The 13133-nt window shown below is 50.7% G+C and overlaps 1 protein-coding gene across 9 annotated transcripts in view; it reads left to right on the top strand.

Annotated features, from left to right (window-relative positions):
- SUGP2 (SURP and G-patch domain containing 2) overlaps positions 1–4990 on the top strand; it is a 29487-nt gene extending 24497 nt beyond the window's left edge. For 3 of the 9 annotated variants that reach the window (XM_055429301.2, XM_055429300.2, XM_055429296.2), the window contains exons 9-10: positions 1361–1497; positions 2120–4990. In XM_055429301.2, coding sequence (XP_055285276.1) covers positions 1361–1497; positions 2120–2240 — 258 coding nt within the window. In that variant the 3' untranslated portion in view covers positions 2241–4990. The remainder of the gene's footprint in view (positions 1–1360; positions 1498–2119) is intronic. The other 6 variants (XR_008686394.2, XR_008686393.2, XR_008686392.2 and 3 more) reach the window with 6 other exon arrangements.
- Positions 4991–13133: the final 8143 nt, after the last annotated feature.

The following is a 13133-nucleotide window of genomic DNA, read 5'->3' as shown; positions in this document are numbered from 1 at the left end:
TCTCCTCGTCGCTCTCTGTGCACTCTGCAGCCTGGCCTCAGGCACATGGCTTTGCTCTAGCCCCAGGAGGCTAGGAAGGCTGATTCTTAGACACAGTTGAAAACTCACCAAGATCTGTCTGGCTGAGTGGACCCCTGTTCCTCTTGTTGCTTCCACTTGCGCAGCTTTCTTGAAGCGGGGTTCAAGCCTGCCCTTGGGGGACCCGTGGCCAGCCTTTCCTGTCCCTTCTCCACTGTCTTCCCACCCACACTGCAACCCTCCCTGCTGCTCCTCGCTGCCTGATCAGGACAGAGGAACCTTCTCCCTGGGAGCGCATGAGCCCCTCTCAGTCTCCCCAGGCCATAAATGGATTAAAGAAACAAGCTCAGGCGGAAGGAACTGTGAGCCCCTAGCTGCCCAGACTTTGCAGCACCCAGTAGGTGCTCATGAATTCCCGTAGCTCACACTAGGCAGGTGTCTCCTCCAGAGGCCTCTGGGCCTTTTCATTCGTCTTTCCACAGCCTGCTCTGGAGCCCAGATCTCTGCCAGGGCTGCTTACTTCTCCACCCACAAGGTCATTCCCAAGCCCTATCCTTCCCAGCTGCACCCACTCTCAGCGAGGTCTGCTCTGTGCTAGACATGGACTGCAGAGTCCAGGTAACACCTCATCCCTGCCCTTGAGGAACACTCAGAGCCCCAGACCTGGGAAGGACCAGACACACACATAGGTCAGTCAGTAAGTAATGCCTGAGGGCTGCCCAGGAAGCTTCCAGGATGGAATCTCTGTCCAGCATTTTGAAAAGCTCACAGGAATGAATGAAATGATGAGAGAGGAGTGGGCGTCAAATAGAGAGGACCCTTTGAGACAGTTTTTCTGGACAGCCTCTCTCCATGCCTATTTGGCCCCCTCCTGCCTTAGCCCTGCTTCCCCTCTGACTCTGGCACTCCAGGGGCCTTCCTACCTCCAGGCCTGTTCCACCCAGACTGGGATATGCCCCCTGATCATCACATGGCCACTTTCTTTATTCAGGTCTCCACTCTGGGATCTCCTAGTCAAAACTTTTGGGCCCAGTCCCTACCATCCCCTCACAAAGTTTAGTTCACAGTCTCAACACTGCAACAAGAGTGGTCGCAGGAAAGCCTGAGAGACTGGTCTGGTTCAGTTCTCTGGGGACACCTCAAGCTGTGATCTCCAACCTTTACAACTATCAGCCCCCTGCCAGGGACTGTTGCCGGGACCGTGACTTGATCTTGAGCATCTGGGGCATCAAAGAGGTGTTAGGGGTGTCAGTACTGGACCATGTCCAGGTGCAGCCCGGGGCAGACTCTTGACCCAGGTGCTTTGCTGCCTCTCATGTGCCACGCTCTCCTCTCTCCTCAGAAACCCAAGGACTTTGATTTTGCCCAGCAGAAGCTGACCGACAAGAACCTGGGGTTCCAGATGCTACAGAAGATGGGCTGGAAGGAGGGCCATGGCCTGGGCTCCTGTGGGAAGGGCATCAGGGAGCCCGTCAGCGTGTACGCGGCAGGCATCGGGGGCCGGGGGGTGGGCAGCTGTGCTGGGGAGACAGGCTCTCTGGGGGATTCTGGCCCTAAGTCCTTTGACCGGCACCCCTTGGTTTCCCTGATGTTGAACGTGGCTTCTAGCAGGTCATTTCCCTCTGCAGGTGGACACACAGTTTCTGGCTGCATTTGCATAACCTTGGTCCCTGGCATTTGGCCATGTTCATTATTATCAGAAAAGCCGAGCGGTAATTCTGGGTAGTTAGGCTAACAGCCACTTCCCTTTTCCGGGAACCCACACTCAGACTGGCCAGGAAAGAGCATGGCCCACAGTTTAGGAAGCCCCACGAACGTGCAGCAAGCATTTTCATTAAAAGTGAGCTTAGCACCTGCTGGGGAGGCTTCTGCTGTAATAAGGGGCTGGCTTCTGAGCACGCTTCTCAGGAGGTCCACAGGCCTGCACAGGTGAGTGTCCCTTGTCCCCACCATGAGCTGTGTGTCTATTTCCTCTCTCCCTTGCTATCACTGGCATGTGTCCCTCATACTGCCGTGCCCCTCTGGCAGCTCGGGCTGTGTCCGTGCCCTGGTGGCCAGGCCACGGGCTCAGGCGTGGCTAACTGTCCATTTTGCTCCTCAGGGGAAGCGCATCGGAAGGGGAGGGGCTGGGTGCCGATGGGCAGGAGCACAAAGAAGACACTTTTGACGTGTTCCGTCAGAGGATGATGCAGATGTACAGACACAGACGGGCCAGCAAATAGGTACGTATGTGAGCCAGTGGGGGCTCTCTGCCTGAGCTGGCGTGCCAGGGCATAGAACACGAACACCAAGGTGTCACTCCCCCAAATCACAAAGCTCTGTGAGGGAAACACTAGGGGTGTTTGTGGGTGTGTCCCGCCTCTCACCTTCCAGGTGTGGCTGAAGGAGCGAGCCCCACACTCACCCTGCTCCGCTGCCTGCAGCCTGTGGTGGGGCCTGAGCGCCGGGCCATCCTGTGGAAACAAGCTGCCTTGGGAGTGGCCTTGTGTCCTGCATGTGTAAGGGTGACCTCGAAGCTGGCACCACAGAGTACAGCACTCGTACCTCGTCTCGCTTTGAGGGTCTTCCAGTCCTTTTCCTTCCCGAGGGCCTTTGCCTATAAACATCCTTATCTTTCTCCCCTCCTTTTAGTTGTCTTCCCCGCCCATAATTTCCAACTCAGTTTTGAACAAAATCGTTCTCTCCCTGAATAGATGAAAACCATTGGTGAGAAAGATAAGGCTTGAAGCAGCAATTATTCTTAAAACACCACCTCTGTCCCGGATCAGCCCTGGAGCCAGTGCCCAAGTAGGTTTGGTGTGTACATGGAAAACAAACATCTCTGCAGTTTCTGGTGTGGAGGTTCCCCCAGCTGGCTTCTCTTTTTCTCAAAAACAAAAAAAAAAACAAAAAAAAAACGCCGTTTCCAGTCTGCTTTTGCCTTTCCCCCTTCTTCCAAATGCTTTTGGCAGCAGGTCTTCTGCAGGTCTCTGCTGGTTCCACTCAGAAGGTGGAGTTGCCCCTAAAAGCACCAGCACCCTGTGAGTGCTCAGTAACTGGCTACTGTTGGGTTTCCTGTCCCAGGACACATTGCTCTCTAAAAGCAAACTTGATCCCGAAACAGTCATGGATTGTGTCTTCTCAAATTCAAATAGGGAATATGAATCAGGAATAATGAAGCCTGCACTCTAGTAACACAGCCTGTTGGTCTGAGTGCTGAAGCTCTTTACACAAGTGGATTCGATGAACATGTTATTTATGGAGTCTCAACTCTTAAATGCATCCCTAGAGACTTAATGAAATTTCACCGATGTATTCAGCAACTAAATTCATTGGGGAGTAATCATTGCACTAATGAAACTTTCCCCAAATTTACATTTTCTTTAAAATCCACAAAGCAAACTAGTTTTTTTTTTTTAAACCACATGTGGAGTGTTTCTTGCAAAGGGGTAGGAGGTGTAAACTCCAAGATTTCGTTTTTTGCGCATGTGGCAGTGTAAAGAATTCTTTTATTAGGGCCTTTGTGCAGAACAGAAAGGATCCTCTTGGGGTGGGCTCTGCAGCTGTTTGCTATTTCAAGACGTATGTTTGCGGCCCCTTCCAGCTTCTCACACTCTGCCTCTTGCAGCTACATGTGGAATTCTCAGGTTGTGGGGCTCTCTTGACCCTTCATCAGAAAGCAGCAGTGTTAAAGTTTTAAATATGTGTCAAAATCTGAAAAACGAGATACTGCTGATACTGTGAGCTCGGGGGACAGAGCAGTGAATGACCCCATCAGCCACTTTTATCGGCAGTTATGAAACCCTCATTTTCTCAAATCCTCAGCTGTCCTGGGCTGTAGCCCCAGTCTCCTCTGGGTCTCTCTCTATCTGGCCCACACTCATTGGCACAGCATCATGTTCCCACTTGATGCTGCCTTCATGTCACAGGTAGTCCCCAGAGCTCTGCTTGCTTCTGGTCACTTCTGTTGTTTTTGCAGATCTTTATGGGTGGACATGTTGGAGGTTCTTCAGCAGAGTTGAAATAGCCTGCAGGGGTGGTATGGTTTGGGGGAACCACAACTTGGGGGAATCACCTTCTTTCTTTTTTAGTCCTTCCAACAGCCTTCCATGTTGGCTGTGAGTCAGGCAGAGTGATCGAACTCTGAGACCTGGGCCTTGGTTCCCCATGGCCTGTCACAGAGCATGCACTCCCAGCGCACGCCCGGAGTGAGGTGTGCACCCCCAGCGTGGGTTCTCGCTCTTCAAGCACAACGTTGACCGTCGTATTCACTTTGTCCTAGTGTGCTCATTCTTAGCTCTCTGCTTTTATTTATAAATAAAATACTTTAGGAATTCCCAGGATTCGAGCCCTATTCAATCCACAGCCTCCTGCCACTGCTGGGGGTGTCCTGCTTTGGCTGACACTGAGCCTTTGGCAAACGTCAAAGGGAACACCTACTTCTTGAGCCTGGAGAGCCCCGTAAACACTCAGGTGACATTTCTGTGGAGATGCCATTGAGGCAGTCAAGGTGTTGTGGGGGCCGGGGAGGAGCATGGCGGTGCGTCCTGTGCCGTCTTGTCGGCTGGGGACCAGCACGCTGGCCCTCCATGCCTGCCCTTGCTCTTTCCGGCAGAGGCCCCTCTGCAGGGAGCATGCATTTAAGCAAGCATGACGTGCAGTTGCGTAGCCTTGTCAAAGTCACAGTGTCTTTTCTGTCATTCTAGTTCCAGGGGCTCTTCGGTGAGGACGACAGGCATCCGGAAAGTGCTAACTCGCCACTTTGGGTGCTTACTGTCTCTGCCTTGTTTCCATCACTGGAAATCACATAGAGAATGTTAGCTTTTTGGTCCTTGGTAAAACCTAGAAGACATTTGTGATGTTACAAAATGGAAGTTTTGGGGGTTGGGGGTTGTTTTTTCTTTTTTTTTAATCTAAGAAGTTGTGGGTGTTGTTAATCATTTAGCAGTTGAAATAAATGTAGACAAAACCCAATTTTCCGTGGTCTCCACTGATGCATTTTTCAATCGTACTGGCCTGGGAACATGTGGTGGATGTGGTGGGGCCTACATGGAGACAGATTGTAAAACTGCTGCCTCTTGGGTGTGTGCTCGGCCAGCCGGGGCCTCTCTGACTGCCCCGCTGTAGCTGGGGGGCCTGGTAAGTCACCAGGAAAGCCTGAAGGGTGCCAGAGAGCAGGTGGTGATCAGGGCCCAGCATAGTGGCTGGTCCACTGTGTTTTTTGTGGAGAACCAGGGGCAGGTTGCTGGGTACAGAAATCTGCTTTTGAGAGGGTGTCGGAATATGGGAGCTTTACCTGAGCCACCCACAGTTCACCTGCCCACCACACAGCCTTCCCAGGGTTGGGGTTCCAGCTGCCGGAGTTAGAGGAAGGCCCACTCGGGCTTTGCCCTGACTTCAGAGCCAGCCTGTGGAATATCTTCAGAGCTCATTGCTGTTGCCATATGCAGCCCTGTCTGTCTGCTTGCTCCATCAGCAGCCCTTGGCCCTTCTGGTGAGGAGCGGGCATCCGGAGCACACGGGCGGGAAGCCTAGCGCCTGCAGGGCCTGTGGGGACCTCCACCTGAGCACAGCCTGATGGGCAGCAGCCTGCTTGGGCCCAGGGTGGCAAGCAGCCCAGGAAGGTTTGGGGGCTGTGTTAGCAAGTTAGGGGTGGAAGAGACAAGACCCCTCAGGAAGCTGGTGTGGGTCCCCTGAACTGCTCCTTTCACTGTCCCAGAGGACACTCAGGAGTGACAGGCCCACATAATCATGATAGGCGGTCTCGTCAGCCAAGCAGCCACACGCTTGCTGTTGTCCTCACCGGAGCCCCGGGGGTGGTGTCTGACCGTGACTTCTGTGCTGCTGCCTGAGAAAACTTGAGAGCCTGCAAGGGCCCCGCCCACTCTCCTCCTCCCTCTTGGGAGACCCCCTTCCCTGCTCCTCTGCCACTGCGCAGGGCTGGGGAAGGTCACCTAGACAAAGGCACACAGAGCGAGCTTCTCCACCCAGGAGAACTCAGGACGGTCTCTACCTCAGGCCTATCTTCCCCTCTGCGATTAGGAGAAGATTTCTTTCCGTTTGGAAGGTAAACTTTCCTCTGCTGCCTCGTCATTTAGGGCTGATTGGAACCTGAGCATACCGTTACCAGCGTGGATGGCCTCTCCCCGCCCCTTCCTCCCCCCTCATCCTCCCCTCTCCTGGGAAGCCTGTGGACCAGGACCTTGAGAACGGCAGTGGCGCTGCTGGAGAAGCTCTAGTCTGTGGGCCTGTGTAACATGCACATGCGCTACACGCAAGCATACACATCCAGGCAGCATGAGTATGTTTTCTTTGTAAAAGATTTTTTAAAATGCAAAACCCAGATAGATGTAGAACAAAGCATGGAGGTTTCCTCTCTTTCCCACTCCCATGTAAAAGTAACTAAAAATTTAAGACTCACCATGCATGCTACCTTCCTCCTTGGAAGAAAAGCTATGACCAACCTAGATAGCTTATTAAATAACTTTGCCAACAAAGGTCCATCTAGTCAAAGCTATGGTTTTTCCAGTGGTCATGTATGGATGTGAGAGTTGGACTATAACGAAAACTGAGTGCCGAAGAATTGACGCTTTTGAACTGTGGTGCTGGAGAAGACTCTTGAGAGCCCCTTGGACTGCAAGGAGATCCAACCAGTCCATCCTAAAGGAGATCAGTCCTGGGTGTTCATTGGAAGGACTGATGTTGAAGCTGAAACTCCAATACTTTGGCCACCTGATGCGAAGAGCTGACTCACTGGAAAGACCCTGATTTTGTGAACAATTGAAGGCGGAAGGAGACGGGGACGACAGAGGATGAGATAGCTGGATGGCATCACCGACTCAATGGACGTGAGTTTGAGTGAACTCCGGGAGTTGGTGATGGACAGGGAGGCCTGGCGTGCTGTGATTCATGGGGTCGCAAAGAGTCGGACACGACTGAGCAACTGAATTGAACTGAACTGCCTGCTACCTAGATACTTGCTTCCTCATGGTCTAAACAGTCTTTCCACAAGTATCATTTTCAAGTACTGTTTGTGAGTAAATAATGCCTAGCTAAAGTCAAAATGTACAGAATTGTGTTCCATGGGAAAATAATTTTCCACAACCCAAGGCCTCAGATCCCTTTGTATAGATGATTTTATATATGGGCATGTTTTAGACAGAACGCTTCTTAAAACTGCAAATTATACTTCATATTCTATTCTGCCTTCTGCATTTTTTCACTTAACTTTCAAAAAAACCATTTAAGTGTATCTGTGTCTTGGACTGATCTTCTCAGGTGGCGCTAGTGGTTAAGAACCAGCTGCCAATGCAGGAGACATAAGAGATGCGGGTTCGATCCCTGGGTCAGGAAGATCCCCTGGAGGAGGGCATGGCAACCCACTACAGTATTCTGGCCTGGAGAATCCCCACGGACAGAAGAGCCTGGCGGGCTAGTCCATAGGGTCGTAAAGAGTCGGATATGACTAAGCACGCACACATGCACACGGATAGCCTTGGACTATCGTTTATCTCACAAGTTCCCCACCCATAGCCACGTGGGTTGTCCAGAAACTTTGGCCTGACATCACAGATTACCTTTGTGGATAAAGCTCTAGAAGTAGCATTTCTGGAGCCCTCCCTGCAGTCTCTCCACCTCACTGCCTCCCTCCACAGTGTTCCCTGTCACCCGCCTTTGGGGGCAACCCTGGGGGTGCCCTTGTTTCCCCAGCTGTGTCTGCCTTGCTAGAGCGTAGAAGGGCTGTGGATCCTGGAAGTGCTCCACTGTGAACCACAGCCTGTGACCCTGACCCCTCTGGACCAGGACCCAGGCCCAGCTGCCACCCCTCTTGGCTTCCCCCAGATTCCTTTAACCCCATCACCTGCTCCACCCTATTTTGACCTGTGTGGAGTCAGCGCAGCTGTTGCTGATGGTCCCCAGAGTGGCCATCGACCGGGGTAGGGGACCCTGCCTCGCCAGGCCTTGACTTCCCCCCTCTACACCTGCCTAAGTGTCATCATGAGGGCTGAGGACGCACCAGCTGGGAGCGAGGGAGAGGGGAAAGGGAGCCTGCCAGAGCAGGCGGTGGGACTCCTCCGGTGAAATGGGATAGCTGATTTGCAGGGTAATCCAGGCCCACTTCTAGAGAGGGACTGGTATTGTTACTGACCCTTCCTCGCCCCATCCTGTTGGGCCTCAGTTTCCCCACCTGTGAAGCAGGAATTGACCGTGAGGATCCCAACCCCCTTCAGAGTGCTCTCCTCACCCCTCTCCGTGGGCAGAGCCACACCCCCAAAACTGCCCCCCTTCCTAGGCTGAGGCCTAGGGTCCAGCCCTTAGGAGAGGAGTAAATTGTCAAACTCCTGTGTGTGGGGCACGGGTTCTATCAGAGGGAATGACCAGGGGTCACATTTTTTTGCTAGGGCTGGAGAAAAACTCCTGCTCAGCTGGAAGATTCTACCAGCTGTCCTGTACCTTTCGTACAGATGGGGAAACTGAGGCCCAGGAAGGGGCAGAGCCCAGGCCCCCACTGCACAGGGAGCACTTCAAAGTCTCCATGCCTGCTCAAGCCTCAGTTTCCCCATCTGGGGAGGGCTGGCACTGTGCTGCAGCAGGCATCAACCTTTAGAGCCAGTCCTTGAGACTCACAGTGGAGCCCTGGGGTCAAGTATTGTCTTCTGCTCCTGGATGTCAAGTGTGAGGGAGACTCCTAAACGGTATACCCCGCTGGCCATCTGTTGGGGGTGACTCTCCACCCTGTCCTGAGGCCCCACTCTGCCTGCAGGATCTCTATTCAACCTTCAAGTCCCACCTCCCATGTCTCCTCCTCCAGGCAACCCTCCCTGCCCTGCCCAACAGAGGCCCGACTGCCCCTCTGGCTTCCCCAGGTCCATCCCTCAAACCCTTGGCTTGGGGCATTCAAGTCCCACTCTGTCTCACCCGGGCTGAAAGCTCCTTCACCCAGGCCTTCTTGTCTTAAACTCCCAGCATTGAATGAGTGTTTCATGAAAGGACAATGAGCACAGTGTCTGAAAGGGACCCACTTTGGGGTAGGACATGCAGACCCAAGTCAAGTCCTAAACCAGGGCCGTGTCAGTGGGTGACCTTGAGCAAGCTCCATGACCTCTAGGGCTCCATCTCCTTCATCCATGACATCAGATGATGACGTATAAGTTCAGGGAGTCCGAAACGTACCACTAGTTGAAAAGCCACTTTTCTCTGGTATTTTACAGTGCTGTTTTAATTATTTACTTTTAATTTTTGGCCACACCACACAGCTTGCAGGATCTTTGTTCCCCAACCAGGGATCGAACCTGGGCCCCCAGGCAATGAAAACGCTGAGTCCTGACCACTGGCCCACCAGGGAATTCCCATACTTCATCATTTTAAAACACTGTATCGGACTCTAGGGAAATAGAGAAGCTATTCCCTTCTCAGAATACATACATCCATCATCACAGACAAATTCTGGAAAACTCCACATCCACCTTTCAACAGGGGTTCCTTGGGAAGGGTGGAGTTTCCTCTATTTATCTCTTTGTGGTTTGAAATTTTTGCTTATATGATTTTAGAGTGACAAAAATTTGTGGTCTAGGAAAACGTGGATAATAAACTAAGCCTTGGCTTTGCTTTGAGAATCAAAGGAGATCACAGGTGTCGACTTCGGAGCCTGTAGACCAGACTAAGTGCTGTAACCAATCTCCTTCCAATAGTCTCCCTGGACTGTAATCCACATCCAGCAGGAGCTGGCCAATTTCCCAGTGGAGAAGCTGAAGTCTGGAGTCTGACTCCAGACTCACACTAAACACCAGGATTTCCAGTTGGTCTTACTCTTGCCAAAATCTTGGCTCCTTGTCCACTAATGCCAAACAGAAATACGGAGACAGAGTTTGGAGGAAATAGAAAAGAGTAAGTAGCTTTATTGTTTTTGCCAGGCAAAAAGGAAACACAGCAGGCTAGTTCCTCAAGAACTGTGCCCCTTTCTTGGGAAGAGGGAGAGGTTTTATATTCTCTTGAAGTGCTTGCTTTATTTTTTTTCTTTTGCACAGTTTCAAAATGAACACAGCTAGCATTAGGCAGACCAGCTGGGTCCGGTGTCCCTGACATTATCAGCCCCTGACCTTTCTGAAATGCAGAATGCTACAACGGGGAGCAGGGGGAGAAGAACGCCAGGTGCAGATTATAATCTATATGGAGTCAGAGAGTAACCAGCTTTGTAAAGGACAAGTCCAGCTACAAGTGTCTGTTAGTAGTAACAGTTAAAAATAACCAAGATTGTTTAACTCCTGCAGGCCTGTTTGGCTGGTATGGGCCAAAGACTGTTCACTCGTTTCTGTTTTTGCTGCGACGAATTCCCCCGTTAGTCTATTCCCTCCAGATCAATGCAGGAAGGAAAACAGGCATTGTTTCTTGTCTGCCTAAAGGCAAAACTTCAGTTTTGTTCCATTTGACAAACATCAGTTTCCTGGTCCAGGGGCCCCATCCATCTCCTTCTTCAGCTTCTTCCTTCAGAACCCCAGGAGGGGGACCTCATGAGCTGAGCTGAGCTTGATTTTTCTCCAGAGACTCCTCTGTTTGGTCTTGTGGGAGTGCCATCTCCCAGCTTCTGGAGTCCCTGGTCCAAGTGTGAGATTTGAGGCTTCAGCTCCAAGATCTCAGTTCTACTTCTTGATAATTTGCTTTTGCCCAGAGGCAGCTCAGCGCAAAACAGAGCCTGAAGGTTTGAACATTCCCTCCCTGTGCTGTGCGACCTGGGGTGAGTGATTCACCTCTCTCAGCGTTATTGTCCTCATTGATAAAACAGGCTTCTGAGAATCAGCACCAGCATGCTTCAACGCTCACAAATATTCGCTGCACTGTTTCCATTGTTCTGTGAGGCTGGAAGCCTGTCACTGAGGATCCTTGGCCTTCTCCTCCTAAAGATAAAGTCCCAAGTTCCTGATGTGAAGGAACAGCCATAATGGGTGATCTTGGAAAATTCACTTCATCCCCTGGGAACCTCAGTTTCCTCGTTTGTAGATAAGGATATTAACGCTGTCCTGGAGCATCAGCCAAGAAGTGTGAATGAGCAAGAGATTTGGAGGAAAGGAATGCATGCAGCCAACAAATCCCTGAGAAGAGGTGGCCTCGCTGACCACAAGCCCCTACAGGTGTAAGAATTGCTAATGCCCGGTGGCTGCCTGCATTGGCAGAAACAGCACTTCCCTCCTTGCTGGCTTCCATGAGGATCGCCCCAATTTTTTTGTTTCTTATTGCTGTAAAATTCACATAACATAAAATTTACCATTTTATTCATTTATTTTGAAAATTTAAAGTTTTTGGCCGTGCCGCATGGCACATGGGATCTTAGTTTCCTGACCAGGGATCAAACACACACCCCCTCCCTGCCTTGGGACCATGGAGTCTCTTAACCCCTGGACCACAAAGGGAGTCTTGAGATTTACCATTTTTGAGTGAACAATTCAGTGACATTTAATACATTCATGACGTTGTGCGAGGACCATCCCTATCTAGTTCTAGAACATTCACCCCAAAAGGAAACCCCATGCCCACTATCAGTCAGTCCTCAGTCCCCTGACCCAACCCTAATAATCGGTACTGTCTACTCTGCCTTCTGTCTCTGGATCTGCATGCTCTGGACATTTCACAGAAACCGATCACATATTACGTGGCCTTTTGTTTCCAGTTTCTTTCACTCAGCATGGTGTTTTCAGGGTTTGGTCATATTGCAGAGCTTTTCAGTGCTTCATTCCTTTCTACGGCTGAGGAATATTTCGCTGTGTGGCTGGACCCTATTTTGTTCATCCATTCATTTGTCAGTGGACATTGGGATTGTGTCCTCCTTTTGGTGATTGTGAATAGTGCTGCTCAGAGTACTCGCTTATAGGTGTTGAACTCCTGTTTTCAATTCTTCAGGGTCTCCGCCTAAGTGTGGAATTATGGGATCCTATAGAAACTTCACATTTAATCTTTTGAGGAGCTGCCGAGCTGTTTTCCATGGGGTTGCTCCATACTCCAGCCTTTCTGCCAGCTGATGTGGGCCAGTGTCTTTTAAAAACCGTGATCTTCCCCCTCATCTGGCAAACACACTGAGGTGAACCTAGGGCATGACTCTTGATGTCCACAGATGTGAGGCGGAATCCTGAGAACAGAGCAAACAGAGGGAAGGCAGGGAGAAGTTCAGGGGTCTTTGATGTGAAATCTCGTGTAGCTTTTCATGAAGAAGTTAGACCCGGGGGGGACAAAATCTGAAGCGTGATGTGATTTTTTTGTGGGAACATAAAGGAAAAATTGCAAAGCGTGATGTGATTTTTGTAGAAAACATAATATATAAAATGTAAGCAGATCCCCTACATGCAAAGAGAGAAGGGTCTGCTCCAAACTGCCTGAGTCACAGGGAAAGTGGTGGGGGTGGGGCAGAAGCTCTTCCCATCCCTTCCCCAGCCACGTGCCTGTACCCAGCGAGAGTGCACGCCTATGCAGTTTAAAAAGAAAACCCACTGAAGAACATTCAAAGGAAGTAAAAATGATGAAGCATGTGTCGGCGTCAGTTGTCGGTCTTTGTTTCAGAGGCAGCTGCAATCTTAGGAGAAAAAAGAACCAGATGTGAATCTAGACAGTTTCTTCCCGTGTCAAACAGGTGATTAAACATCGCTTCCTCCAGGACTGGTTTGTAAGCTGCCATGAAAACCCCTCCAGCATCTCCCTGACACCATCTTGGTAGCTAGCCCCTGTCCATCTCTGTTGGTTCACACGCTCATTCATTCGTTCACTCACAGAATCATTTATTCATGTACTAATCCGCTCATTCACGCACCCACATATTCATTGACTCATTCATCACTAATTCACTCATTCGCGCACCCACATACTCCTTCACCCACTAATTCATTCATTCGTTCACAGAATCATTCATTCATGTACTAATCCGCTCATTCACGCACCCACATATTCATTGACTCCTTCACCCACTAATTCACTCATTCACGCACCCACATACTCCTTCACCCACTAATTCATTCATTCGTTCACTCACAGAATCATTCATTCATGTACTAATCCGCTCATTCACGCACCCACATATTCATTGACTCATTCATCACTAATTCACTCATTCGCGCACCCACATCTATTCATCCACTCGGTCACTCAGTCAT

This window comes from Moschus berezovskii, chromosome 8 (assembly GCF_049115385.1).
Source record: "Moschus berezovskii isolate FMDL1 chromosome 8, NW_MosBer_1.0, whole genome shotgun sequence".
Lineage (NCBI taxonomy): Eukaryota > Metazoa > Chordata > Mammalia > Artiodactyla > Moschidae > Moschus > Moschus berezovskii.
Note: the sequence above shows the minus strand (reverse complement) of the source record. Positions and strands in the feature narration are given on the sequence as shown.